Here is a 14,375-nt window from a genome sequence, read left to right as displayed (position 1 = left end):
TTATACTCTATTGTGATGTTATACTGTCATTGATGATATCATACTAGCGGTACAGAAAATAGTTTTGGTTGTCAAATATTCCATAACGTTTTTCTACTATTAATTCTTGGAAGACAATGTTATATTATACCAATACACAACATAGTAGATGAACATTAACATACACAACATTTTTTTAGCTGAGAACTAATATAATGTACTACAGATTGTGTCCTAAATACACAGTTACATAAAACATGAAAGAACTATCATTTACGATATTCCCTCAGGATTAAGGGAAGGTCGTAATAGTAGTCCCTTTGCTGAATAAAATTACTGCGTTAAAGTACATTCTACTATGAATGCAATGGGTAGTTTGCTCTTTATTATTGGTATCTCGATAATATTGTTTAACAAAACAAACCACCCAAATGACATATGCAGACAGCCATGTATATAATTGGATGGTATTTAAAGGCGTACAACCATAAACCCCCAAAATTTCAACTAGGAACCACTCAGCCACATCAACTTGGAAGGATTGCAGCACTCAATTGGGCAACGATGAACCGTGTCATGGTGCAAGCACTGGTGGAGAAACCATCTTTCGTCGGTCGGCCGATTTCCACAATAGTCCCGGATGCAATAAAAACCGGGGCTAAAGATGATCTTTAGTCCCGGTTCAAAAGGGTAACGGGCGTATTTGATCTTTAGTCCCGGTTTGTGTTACCAACCGGGACTAAAGATCCCGGTTCGAATGCTGTCAGGGCCTGTTAGGCCCCCCCGGGATATTTAGTCCCGGTTGGTACACCAACCGGGACTAAAGATCGTAACTTAATACCAACCGGGACTAAAGATCCCGGTGATCTTTAGCCCCGGTTGGTATTACCAACCGGGACTAAAGTCCCACCCCTATATATATGTCTTCTTCCTGCTCCAGCTGCCCGAGCAAGCTTCAAAATTTCTTCAAAAAAGAGGGGAGGTCATGCCAAAATTTCTATTGAATTTATTTTGGTGATTACATACAAATCGGAGGTGCCTAAAAGGTTTGCAACTTCATCCTCCAATGTTTTTTTTTTTCATACTACATTTGCACCTATGTTTTGCACACTTTTTTTGTCTCCAAAATTTAGTTGTAAGTTGATGAGAGAGAAAATGTGTGTGGGGAAGAAAGAATATATAGAAATTTAGTTCATTTGCTAAACAAGTTTTTATAAAATAGTTGAGAAGGAAAACTCTAGTGAAAGTTAATATTAAATAATAGAAAACAAACTAAAATGAAAATTAAAAGAAGTAAAACACATAAAAATTAGTTTAAAACTTTACAAATAGTTTTTAAGAATTATTTGGTGTAATATTTTATGATTTTTGTATGAATAAAGATATCTTATAATTATTGTATGACTGTCATTATTGTAAGAATAATTATTTGTGTACGGTTTTTTTGACTCATGTAGATGGATCGGCAATGGATGTACGCTGACCGGCGGTCCAAAGAGTTTATTGACGGCGTGCACTATTTTTTGAGAGTGGCCGAAGCTAACAGGAAAAGGGGTTTTATTTGTTGTCCATGCAATAAGTGTAAGAATCAGAAGGAGTATTCTGCATCCAGGACTATTCATTTCCACTTGTTTGAGTCGGGGTTCATGCCAAGCTATAATTGTTGGACATCCCACGGAGAGCAAGGTGTTGAAATGGAAGAAGATGAAGTGGAAGACGACAATATTCCGGACTTTGCTCAGTTTGTTGGATTTGAAGGAAATCAAACGGGCGAGGAGGAAATAGCTGCTGATGGTAACGACGTTGCAGATGATCTTGTTCAGATGTTGCAGGACGCCAGGGAGGACTGCGAAAGTGAAAAGGAGGCCCATAAATTGGACAAGATGTTGGAGGACCACAGAACTTCGTTGTACCCAGGTTGCGAGCAGGGGCACAAAAAGTTGGATACCACTCTGGAGTTGTTGCAATGGAAGGCAAAAAATGGGGTTAGTGACAAGGCATTTGGCGATTTATTGAAACTCGTCAAGAACATTCTTCCGTGGGGAAACAAATTGCCCGAGACAACGTACGAGGTTAAGAAGATAGTCTGCCCGTTAGGACTGGAAGTTCATAAGATTCACGCATGTCCGAACGATTGTATCCTATATCGCGGTGAGGAGTATGAAGACCTAGAAGCATGCCCTGTTTGCAAAGCACTACGATACAAGATTAGACGGGACGATCCAGGAGAAGTTGACGGGCAGCTAACAAAGAAGAGAATTCCTGCTAAGGTGATGTGGTATTTCCCTATAATACCACGGCTAAGGCGTTTGTTCAGGAACAAGGGGAATGCTAGAATGTTGCGATGGCACGCTGAAGAGCGTCAACAGGACGGGATGCTGAGACACCCCGCCGATGGTTCGCAGTGGCGAAACATCGACAGAAAATTTAAAGAATTTGGAAAGGACGCACGAAACATACGGTTTGGTTTGAGTACGGATGGCATGAATCCTTTTGGAGAGATGAGCAGCGGCCATAGCACTTGGCCCGTTACGATGTGTATCTACAACCTCCCCCCCTGGCTATGCATGAAGAGGAAGTACATAATGATGCCGATTATTATTCAAGGCCCCAAGCAACCTGGTAACGACATCGACGTGTACCTAAGATCACTGGTCGAAGATCTTAAACAGTTGTGGAAGAAGGAAGGTGTCCCCGTGTGGGACGAGGACAAACAGGAGGAGTTTAACCTACGAGCGCTGCTGTTCGTAACCATCAACGATTGGCCTGCACTTAGCAACCTATCCGGACAGTCCAACAAGGGGTACAAGGCTTGCACTCACTGTATGGAGGAAACAGAAAGTACGTATCTTAAGCACTGTAGGAAGGTTGTATACATGGGTCACCGTCGATTCTTTGCAGCAAACCACCCGGTACGGAAGAAAGGCAAGCACTTCGAACATAAGGTCGACCACCGTACGAAGCCTAAACATCGCAGCGGGAAAACAGTGTTTGCTATGGTTAAAGATCTTAAAGTAGTGTTTGGAAAGGGGCCTGGAAGCCAGCATATAGAGAGCGAAGATGGTCACGCGGCGATGTGGAAAAAGAACTCTATATTTTGGGAGTTACCATATTGGGAATTCTTGGACGTACGCCACGCAATCGACGTGATGCACCTCACTAAGAACCTTTGCGTAAACCTTCTTGGCTTCCTAGGTGTATACGGAAAGTCGAAAGATACACTGGAAGCACGTAATGATCTGAAGCATATGGAACAACGCGGCGACCTTCACCCGGAACCAAAGGAGAAAGGAAGCCATTACTTGAGTCCAGCCAGCTACACTCTTAGCAAGGCAGAGAAGGAAAGTATGTTTGAATGCTTGGAGAGCATAAAGGTACCGTCTGGATACTCCACGAATATCAAGCGAATAATAAGCACGAAGGAGAAGAAGTTCACAAACCTAAAGAGTCATGACTGTCACGTGTTGATGACACAACTGCTACCAGTTGTAATAAGGGGTATCCTTCCAGACAATGTCCGGGCAACAATAACAAAGCAATGTGCATTCATGAACGCAATTTCGCATAAGGTCATCGATCCGGATAGATTAGATGCCCTTCAGAATGAAGTGGTGCAATGTCTCGTCAGTTTTGAGTTGATATTTCCACCTTCATTTTCAATATAATGACGCATCTGCTTTGTCACCTTGTGAAAGAGATCCGTATTCTCGGTCCTATGTACCTACACAACATGTTTCCTTTCGAGAGGTACATGGGCGTTCTGAAGAAGTATGTTCGTAACCGTGCTCGTCCAGAGGCAAGCATCGCCAAGGGTTATGGAACAGAGGAGGTCATCGAATTTTGCGTAGAATTTATCGAAGACCTTCGCCCAATCGGGGTACCTGAATCACGCCATGAAGGGAGACTACGGGGAAAGGGAACTCTCGGAAGGAAAGCAATTATGACGGTAGACAACAATTTATTCCGTAAAGCCCATTTCACTGTTCTGCAACACTCTTCATTGGTAGCTCCTTACATCGAGGAGCACTTGGCTCTAGTTCGCGCCAGGAACATCGGTAAGTCCGATGCATGGATTACACGGCATCACATTGATACTTTCCCCGCGTGGCTACGACAACATCTCATGGGTAACGAGTCGATCAACCAACAACTTGCCTTCCTGGCGAGGGGACCGTCTGGGTCGATCGCGACTGTCGAAACATGATTTCGGCAATAATAAAAGGGGGTAGCGCACGAGACCTAAAAGTGGATGGATGCGGAGACAAAGGATTTAGACAGGTTCAGGCCCTCTCAATGAGAGGTAATACCCTACTCCTGTTTGGGGATTTGAATCCGCCGAGTGTGTATTGATCTGACGATCAGGTTGTCTCATGCCCCTAGAGGGGGCTCCCTGCCCGCCTTATATAGGTTGGGGGGCAGGGTTACAAGATAGAAACCTTAACCAATACGGTATCGGTTTCCTAAATCTACTTTACAATCTTATCAAACCAGGACTTTAGGCCGTTCCATAATATACAGGGAAACGTAATACCCAAGTCATGATCTGTTACATATTCCATACATATATGTTATCCCCTATTACTAGTCGGATAACCATGCCGTGTGGATACGGGGTACCCATAATCTCCACAGTAGCCCCTGAAACCTTCACAGTCGAAAATATAATCTTCTCTCGAACTAGATTACTCCAAAGCCGAGTGCTTCAATCATCTTCGCCATGGTCTCCCGAGTACTTTTACCAAATCTGAAGACTGTGGAGGGCTGAAAAATAAAGTCAGGTATATCGAATAGATGCACCTAATAGGTGTAGCCCCCGACTATGTGGTTAATTGAACCAACCAAACATATAGTCAAGGAATAAATAATCTAACCAACCGAGTGGTTTTGATAATTGTAGTCAACCAAGCGACTTAATATTAATATGTAGCATATGCGGTGTGAATCCCTGAATAATATGATCCAAGTGATATACCGACTGCTTTGTAAAATATGATGAGTGTAACCTAAAGTTGGCTACATCATTGAAAATTCACATAGCAAAATAGCTATAAAGAAGCTTGTATGTTGTGAATAAAGAAATTTCCAAAGTATTGGGCATACGCCATGCGCACACTGCTTTAACAGACGTGCTTTAGTCCCTAAAAGACACATGGTTTCACCACACCTGGAAATATATGGCATATGTGGTGTAAAATCCGAGTAAATAAACTCATAAAGGATTTACCAACCGCCTAGAAAATGACCACAATATATAATCAGCCTAAGCCATAATATTGGTCAATAAAAATGCACACTTACGTGGCGAAAAGCAGTGATATTATATCCAATCAATTGCTTAAAAACCCAAACAGCACCTTGATTTATATAAAAAAAGTCAGCGGGACAGCTATATAAAGCTTTACTGTTTGACACCTTTTAAGATGCATTATACCAACTCCTAAAAAGTTAAGTAACTGTGGTATAAAAGGATTTTAAGGTATTGGGCACTTGATCACGCGCACTTTGGCCTAAGCAAAAAGTGCCTAAGTCCCTAAAAGAACGTGACAGGCCACACCTGAAAATATGGGCTGCAGACATATTAGGCCTAGGCCAAAAAATATGCCTTCGACACCCTTTAAAGGATGACGCATGTAACATGCTCCCGAGTAATAGATCTTCCAGGTATTATAGACCAAATGTAGCTCATATGAATAGCTTCTGATCTGAATGATTATCCCTTCTGGGATACTCCAAAATAGATGTAACAATTGAATCCCGACTGGCGCAAGTATTCAGTTGATAACCCTTACGGGGAATAATAAATAGTCCAGTCTTTGAGCATAGAAAATAGACCCATGATCACGAATTCATATTGCATATATCCAGAGCAAGTCCAAATTGAAGGTATGATACTTGTGTTTGAGCTAATAAGCCCCTGAGCATATAGCTTGTCCTTCTGTCGTAGTCACAATTGTCCATTGATGGTAGCTGACGCATTTGGCATAGAGACAAGACGACCAACATAGAGATAATATTGCCCACCAGAGGTGGCAAAAATATTGGTGGTAGTGGAGATAGTGATACCAATCAAAAGTAATGAAGTCGCATAGTCATAGAGGCGAAGAAACCAGTCGGCAGCAAACAAGTTAGCCAACAGTAAAGATGAAGGCGTCCAGCAACAGCGACAGAATTGTGTAGCCATGGTGGTGAAATAATCAGTCGGTGATAGACGAGCCAGCAGTCGGTGACGATGATAACAAGCCGACAATGAAGACGTAGACGCACACCAACAGCAATGGCGAAATCCACTAATCATGAAGATGAAGAAAATAGTCGGCGACGACAAACGCAACTGACATGATGAAGATGACGATGTCGGCGATCCAGTCAATAGCAGTGTCGCAACCAATGATAATGACAAAGACGCTCATCAGCATTTGCATAGTAGGTCAACCGTGAAGGTGAAATAATAAGTCGGCGAAAACATAATCATCCATTAGCAACAGCAGAGATGTCAGGGTCGATGAAGCAGAGGTGCTGGTGATGATGTCAGTGGCAATAATCCATCAAATTAATGTTATAACTGTTGTAGATGCTTCACTTGGAGGAGAGTTGATGTTGTTGCCCAACTCGTCTAAACCGAAATATTTGAAGTTGTTGAAGTAGAATGTCTGCTCCGAATCAAAGATGAAGATAATGACTCCTGGAGTTGACTCGTTGGTTGATGAATTGATTTCTTCAGCTTGACATAAAATTTGTCAAATTTTGAGCCTTGTATTTGTGTAGCCCCCGACTCTTTGATTAGTTGGGAAACAACTGAACATAGAGTCGAGAACTATAGCTTCTTGTCGTCGAATAGTTATTGCTTGATTGAAGATATGTGTTGAAGATGTCCAAGTAGAAATCCGAAGATAATAAAGATGAAGTCGCTCCACCATGATGACAAAGTTATGTTGCCGTGATGAAGTGAACCGGTAGTGAAGACGCGCAGTTGTGAAGATAAAAGCACCAGTTGGCGGCGGCATAACCAGTCGGCGACGGAAGACGATGATGTCCATCAGTAGTGGTAGAATCATGCAGCCATGGAAGTGCAGAAACCAGTCGGCAGCCATGGCAAACGTAGGCAGCTTGTGTTGAAGATACTGATGCCTATTAGTAGTGACAGCGATGTAACCAGCCGTGAAGAAGATAGCATGAGTTGGCGCTATAACAGGCCAGCCGTGCAGGCGGTGACACCAGTCAGCGGCGGATGCGGCGGCCGGTCGGTGAAGACGTAGACGCCCAACAACGGCAGCATAATAGGCCAGCCGTGCAGGCGGAAACACCAGTCGGCGGCGGACGAGGCGGCCGGTCGGTGAAGACGTAGACGCCCAACAACGGCAGCATAATAGGCTAGCCGTGCAGGCGGAAACACCAGTCGGCGGCGGACGAGGCGGCCGGTCGGTGAAGACATAGACGCCCAACAACGGCGGCATAAAGGCCAGCCGTGCAGGCGGAAACACCAGTCGGCGGCGGACGAGGCGGCCGGTCGGTGAAGACGTAGACGCCCAACAACGGCAGCAAAATAGGCCAGCCGTGCAGGCGGAAACACCAGTCGGCGGCGGACGAGGCGGCCGGTCGGTGAAGACGTAGACGCCCAACAACGGCGGCATAAAGGCCAGCCGTGCAGGCGGAAACACCAGTCGGCGGCGGACGAGGCGGCCGGTCGGTGAAGACATAGACGCCCAACAACGGCGGCATAAAGGCCAGCCGTGCAGGCGGAAACACCAGTCGGCGGCGGACGAGGCGGCCGGTCGGTGAAGACGTAGACGCCCAACAACGGCAGCAAAATAAGTCAGCCGTGCAGGCGGAAGCACCAGTCGGCGGCGGACGAGGCGGCCGGTCGGTGAAGACGTAGACGCCCAACAACGGCGGCATAATAGGCCAGCCGTGCAGGCGGAAACACCAGTCGGCGGCGGCGAAGGCAAGCCGGTCGGTGAAGACGTAAACGCCCAACAATGGCGGCATAAAGGCCAGCCGTACAGGCGGAAACACCAGTCGGCGGCGGCGAAGGCAAGCCGGTCGGTGAAGACGTAGACGCCCAACAACGGCGGCATAAAGGCCAGCCGTGCAGGCGGAAGCACCAGTCGGCGGCGGACGAGGCGGCCGGTCGGTGAAGACGTAGACGCCCAACAACGGCGGCATAAAGGCCAGCCGTGTAGGCGGAAACACCAGTCGGCGACGGTCGAAGCGAGCCGGTGGTAATGTTCTGACTGATCCATTCCTGGAGCGTAAGAGATAAGCTTAAAGCCATGAATCCCTTTTATGCATATCTGGATCTGGATCCTGCAGAACAAACATATAGGATGAGTAGTATCTGATATAAATATAATACTCGAGAAAAAATCAAGTATTTTAAAATATTTATAAATATGTATTTCTCCTCTTGTCAATTTTGATTTCCCCGAGCAGATGACTCCTTACGTTTAAACACTCTGCCCGACTAATCATAGCCACCAAGCACTGGGAGTCGGCCTAAGCACTTCCCAAACATGCATATGAGTGACATGAGTTCGTCATTAATGGAACAAAGTTTCACGGATCAGAGTTTACTACTCGGGTACTTTTGCAATTATTAAGAGCAGAAAATAAATTTATCTCATCTCTATGCTTTTGATTTATTCCGAATAATACTTAGCACCTTGCGTTACTCGGTCCATCCAACGAGCCCCCGGGTGCTAGGAATCGGCCCAAAGGCAACCATCCGTTAGCAAACCAAACGGAAAGCATAGGAAGATAGAACTCCGTAACTCGATAGGTACTTTTGTACTCAGATTATGTCACAAGCAATCAAGATAAATATTATGAAAATTGTTTAAAAAATACGATATAACATCTATAGCCCCCGACTCACTAGTCAACGGCGAACCAGTTGATGTAGTGAGGCAAAGGAAAAGACAAAATATCATATAAAGAATAAAATAAATGATGACTTAGCTTTGTCGTATTCCCTCGATGACAGCAGAAGTAGCCGATGTGGGAATAAAGCAGTCCATCAATGGTGACAAAAACACCAGTCGGCACCAGTGGAACCAAGCTAGTGGTGTAGGTGATGAAGCCCATTAACAGCGGCGGAGTCCGCCAACCGTATAGGCAAAAACACCAGTCAGTGGCGGCAGAGGCCAGCCGGTCGGCAAAGACGTGGACACCCATGAACGGTGGTGTGACCAACCAACCGTATAGGCGAGGACACCACTCGGCGGCGACGGAGGCAGGCCGGCGGTGAAGTCGTAGACGCCCAACAGCGGCGGCATAATAGGCCAGCCGTGTAGGCGGAGGCACCACTCGGCGGCGACGGAGGCAGGCCGGCGGTGAAGTAGTAGACGCCCAACAGCGGCGGCATAATAGGCCAGCCGTGTAGGCGGAGGCACCACTCGGCGGCGACGGAGGCACGCCGGCGGTGAAGTCGTAGACGCCCAACAGCGGCGGCATAATAGGCCAGCCGTGTAGGCGGAGGTACCACTCGGCGGCGACGGAGGCAGGCCGGCGGTGAAGTCGTAGACGCCCAACAGCGGCGGCATAATAGGCCAGCCGTGTAGGCGGAGTTACCACTCGGCGGCGACGGAGGCGGGCCGGCGGTGAAGTCGTAGACGCCCAACAGCGGCGGCATAATAGGCCAGCCGTGTAGGCGGAGGGACCACTCGGCGGCGACGGAGGCGGGCCGGCGGTGAAGTCGTAGACGCCCAACAGCGGCGGCATAACAGGCCAGCCGTGTAGGCGGAGGCACCACTCGGCGGCGACGGAGGCGGGCCGGCGGTGAAGTCGTAGACGCCCAACAGCGGCGGCATAACAGGCCAGCCGTGTAGGCGGAGGCACCACTCGGCGGCGACGGAGGCAGGCCGGCGGTGAAGTCGTATACGCCCAACAGCGGCGGCATAACAGGCCAGCCGTGTAGGCGGAGGCACCACTCGGCGGCGACGGAGGCAGGCCGGCGGTGAAGTCGTAGACGCCCAACAGCGGCGGCATAACAGGCCAGCCGTGTAGGCGGAGGCACCACTCGGCGGCGACGGAGGCAGGCCGGCGGTGAAGTCGTAGACGCCCAACAGCGGCGGCATAATAGGCCAGCCGTGTAGGCGGAGGCACCACTCGGCGGCGACGGAGGCAGGCCGGCGGTGAAGTCGTAGACGCCCAACAGCGGCGGCATAATAGGCCAGCCGTGTAGGCGGAGGCACCACTCGGCGGCGACGGAGGCAGGCCGGCGGTGAAGTCGTAGACGCCCAACAGCGGCGGCATAATAGGCCAGCCGTGTAGGCGGAGGCACCACTCGGCGGCGACGCCGGCGGTGAAGTCGTAGACGCCCAACAGCGGCGGCATAACAGGCCAGCCGTGTAGGCGGAGGCACCACTCGGCGGCGACGGAGGCAGGCCGGCGGTGAAGTCGTAGACGCCCAACAGCGGCGGCATAAGAGGCCAGCCGTGTAGGCGGAGGCACCACTCGGCGGCGACGGAGGCAGGCCGGCGGTGAAGTCGTAGACGCCCAACAGCGGCGGCATAACAGGCCAGCCGTGTAGGCGGAGGCACCACTCGGCGGCGACGGAGGCAGGCCGGCGGTGAAGTCGTAGACGCCCAACAGCGGCGGCATAATAGGCCAGCCGTGTAGGCGGAGGCACCACTCGGCGGCGACGGAGGCAGGCCGGCGGTGAAGTCGTAGACGCCCAACAGCGGCGGCATAATTAGTGATCAAATAATAATTAGTGATCTGTGAATTAATTCTAATTTATATAAGAAAATTTAGAACGATAAACCTGGTTTGTGATCCAATTTTGATTCAAGGCCTGTCAATGGATGAACCGTAGCATGCAGCCGTGTAGACATGTAATCGTCGGTAGCACATGCATGGATTAGTTTGGAGACCACTTTGTGCATGTAATAGCTGATTTGTGTATGGATTAATTTCCTTGACCACAGATTTGACCAGGTATATTTAATTTGTATCCTGGACTTTGTGTCTTGCCGTACGTATCCGAGTAGTATTGACTTGGTGATGTACAGGCTCAACCGACGGTGATCTTCGCATGATTTCGGCGGCGGCTGCTTGCTGATTGCTTCAAATCATGCCCTGGTGACGAAACCGACGGACCAACAGACATGGCAGCATTGTAGCGACGGATTTGATCTCACTGACAGAGGTAAAATTGACGATAACAAGCTGGTTGTAGATCGATTCGATCGGTGATTAATCTCCTGGTTGATTGACCAGATCCAGATAGAATTTTTGGCGACGAAGACCCTGCCCTTTTGTTGAGAAGATCACGGCCAAAGATGCCGGCACAAAGTTCCATCGCACTTCTCGACGGAAAACTCGACGCAACCCCTACCTGGCGCGCCAACTGTCGAAACATGATTTCGGCAATAATAAAAGGGGGTAGCGCACGAGACCTAAAAGTGGATGGATGCGGAGACAAAGGATTTAGATAGGTTCAGGCCCTCTCAATGAGAGGTAATACCCTACTCCTGTTTGGGGATTTGAATCCGCCGAGTGTGTATTGATCTGACGATCAGGTTGTCTCATGCCCCTAGAGGGGGCTCCCTGCCCGCCTTATATAGGTTGGGGGGCAGGGTTACAAGATAGAAACCTTAACCAATACGGTATCGGTTTCCTAAATCTACTTTACAATCTTATCAAACCAGGACTTTAGGCCGTTCCATAATATACAGGGAAACGTAATACCCAAGTCATGATCTGTTACATATTCCATACATATATGTTATCCCCTATTACTAGTCGGATAACCATGCCGTGTGGATACGGGGTACCCATAATCTCCACAGCGACATTCCAGGGATATGAGATCAATGGGTACACATTCTACACGAGAGCCCAAGACATGAAGAGCACGAACCAAAACAGCGCTGTTCGTGTCGATGCCATGGGACACGATGGAACAACTGCCACGTATTACGGTGCCATCGAGGACATATGGGAACTTGACTATGGTCCTCTCAAGGTTCCTCTGTTCCGGTGCCAATGGGTTAGGTTGACTGGTGGAGGCGTAATGATTGATGACAGTGGGATGACAACTGTTGATCTTAACAAGGTTGGATACTCGGACGAACCTTTTGTCCTTGCCAATGATGTAAAGCAAGTCTTTTTCGTGAAGGACATGTCTAGCAAAGGAAAGAAGGGCAGAGGGCCTGATGAGCCTAAGCGTCAAGTGGTTCTCTCAGGCAAAAGAAAAATCGTCGGAGTTGAGGACAAGACTGACGAGGATTACGATCAGTTGGATGGGCAACCCCCTTTCACGGTGACGATTGACCCTAGCATCCTCCTATCAAATGAAGACACCCCTTACTCACGCAGCGATCACAAGGAGGGAACAATAGTGAGGAGAAAGTACGTGCGGTCAACCGTCACCGCCGATGTAATGCCGTAATTATTGTGTACACGATGTAAACTATTTTGGATGTATTGATTATCCATATAAATCAATTGATGTATGGCATATGTTAATTACGCACGATTATTAGAGGTTTCAACAAGTTTAAATCATGTATATGCTAGTTATATGTGATACTTACAATTTTTAAAAGTTTTAAATCACACAGGTGGCAATTTCATATGTATGTTAATTAGAGTTTTTAACATTTAATTTACTAGCATGCATATGCTAATTATAATTGACTAGAGGATTTTTAAAAGTTTTAAACCACGCAAGTGGCAATTTCATATGTTAATTACAGTTTTTTAACATTTAATTTACTATCATTCATATGCTAATTATAATTGACTGGAGAATTTTTAAAAGTATTAAATTTAATATATATTTAAAACTATCATTCATATATTAGAGTTTTTCACAATTTAATTTACTATCTTTCATATGCTACTTATATATAGGACTATTCGAATTTTTAAAAGGTTTAAATCATGCATGTGGCATTTACTCCCGGTTGTTCTCAACAACCGGGAGTAAAGATAATCTTTAGTCCCGGTTGTTCTCAACAACCGGGAGTAAAGATATTTTCTTTACTCCCGGTTGTTTTCAACAACCGGGACTACTGATATCTTTACTCCCGGTTGTAAAACAACCGGGAGTAAAGAAAATATCTTTACTCCCGGTTGTTGAGAATAACCGGGACTAAAGATCGGGGGTATATATGTATTCCCTGTGCGCCCTCGTCTTCTTCACCAACACTTAATTTCATTACATTCACAGAAATTTCATCATCAATGTCACAGCCCAATCACAGAAATTCAAAGAAGCTCATATACATCTCAAGTTGTTCAAATACATCACAGAAGTTTCAATGTTAGAAATTACAAGCACTCATGGTTCAATTGACAAGTTAAACCAAATACAATTCACAAGAAAAATTGAACCATTCATTACATTCCTTTCAAATACCACAATCCATCGGCAATCCAGTCCCGAAATTGGTTCATGACACGCGAGTCCAATTCGTTTGTTGGTTCGCTAGATGGAGAAGAGGTTCCACCCAATGGATCATAATTTTCATCATGGTCACAATTGTCGAACTCTGTATCAGCCATTTGACTGTCTCTAATGAAATTATGAAGTGCTATGCATGCATGGATAATTCTGCTTTGCTTTTCCTGCGAGTAGCTTGGTAAACTAAACAAAATCCTCCACTTGTTCTTCAAGACCCCAAATGACCTCTCAATGACATTCCGACACGAAGAATGGCAGTAATTAAAGTGCTCCCTTCTTCCCCTTGGCAATGTGCTTTCGTTGTACTCGTGGAAATGATATGTTATACCCTTGTATGGTGCTAGATAACCCGGCCTATTTGGGTATCCCGAGTCTACGAGATAAAACTTTCCTAGAGGTGGCTTTGGAAACTTGGCACTAAATCTAGTTTGTGCATCATTGAATACCCTCATGTCATGAACCGAACCAGGCCACCCAGCAAGCACGAAAGTAAATCTCATATCGAAGTCACAGACACACATAACATTCTGACTCTTCTCCTGATGTCTATTCCTATGTTGAACAGCAGCTGAATTTGGCACCACAACTTGGATGTGAGTACCATCTATTGCTCCAATGCAATTATCCAAATATGGTGTGTACTGAGGAGAAAGCAATTTCTTATGGACTGTTGTGAATAAGGGATCTTTTGGCCTAATGATATCTTGTGCAAGTTTCAGTAGAGCGGTCAAAACTGCATTGAACTTACTATGTACTGTTTGAAGAGACCTAACAAATCTGTCTTGGGCTTGCCTAACTGATTGGGGAGCACCTACTATCCATAAAAAAAGACCCAAACACTCCATGGAATCCATGTTGTTTGTGGACTTCAACTGATATGATTCCACAAGCACAGAATGTAACCTCTCAAAAACTGGCCTGTGCATCCTAAACATGTTGTAACAAGCAGTTCTATTAGCTAATGTTCTCATAACCCAATCATGTCCAG

General features: G+C 46.6%; 1 protein-coding gene across 1 annotated transcript; it reads left to right on the top strand.

Annotated features, from left to right (window-relative positions):
• The first annotated feature begins 919 nt into the window (after positions 1-919).
• On the top strand, positions 920-13,984 carry LOC112938689 (uncharacterized). Its single transcript, XM_066309781.1, has 3 exons — positions 920-1,025; positions 1,437-2,934; positions 13,953-13,984. Exons 2-3 carry the CDS (start codon positions 1,437-1,439, stop codon positions 13,982-13,984), a joined length of 1,530 nt encoding a protein of 509 aa, XP_066165878.1. The 5' UTR covers positions 920-1,025.
• Positions 13,985-14,375: the final 391 nt, after the last annotated feature.

Source organism: Oryza sativa, chromosome 4, assembly GCF_034140825.1.
Source record: "Oryza sativa Japonica Group chromosome 4, ASM3414082v1".
In the NCBI taxonomy this organism is placed as follows: domain Eukaryota; kingdom Viridiplantae; phylum Streptophyta; class Magnoliopsida; order Poales; family Poaceae; genus Oryza; species Oryza sativa.
Note: the sequence above shows the minus strand (reverse complement) of the source record. Positions and strands in the feature narration are given on the sequence as shown.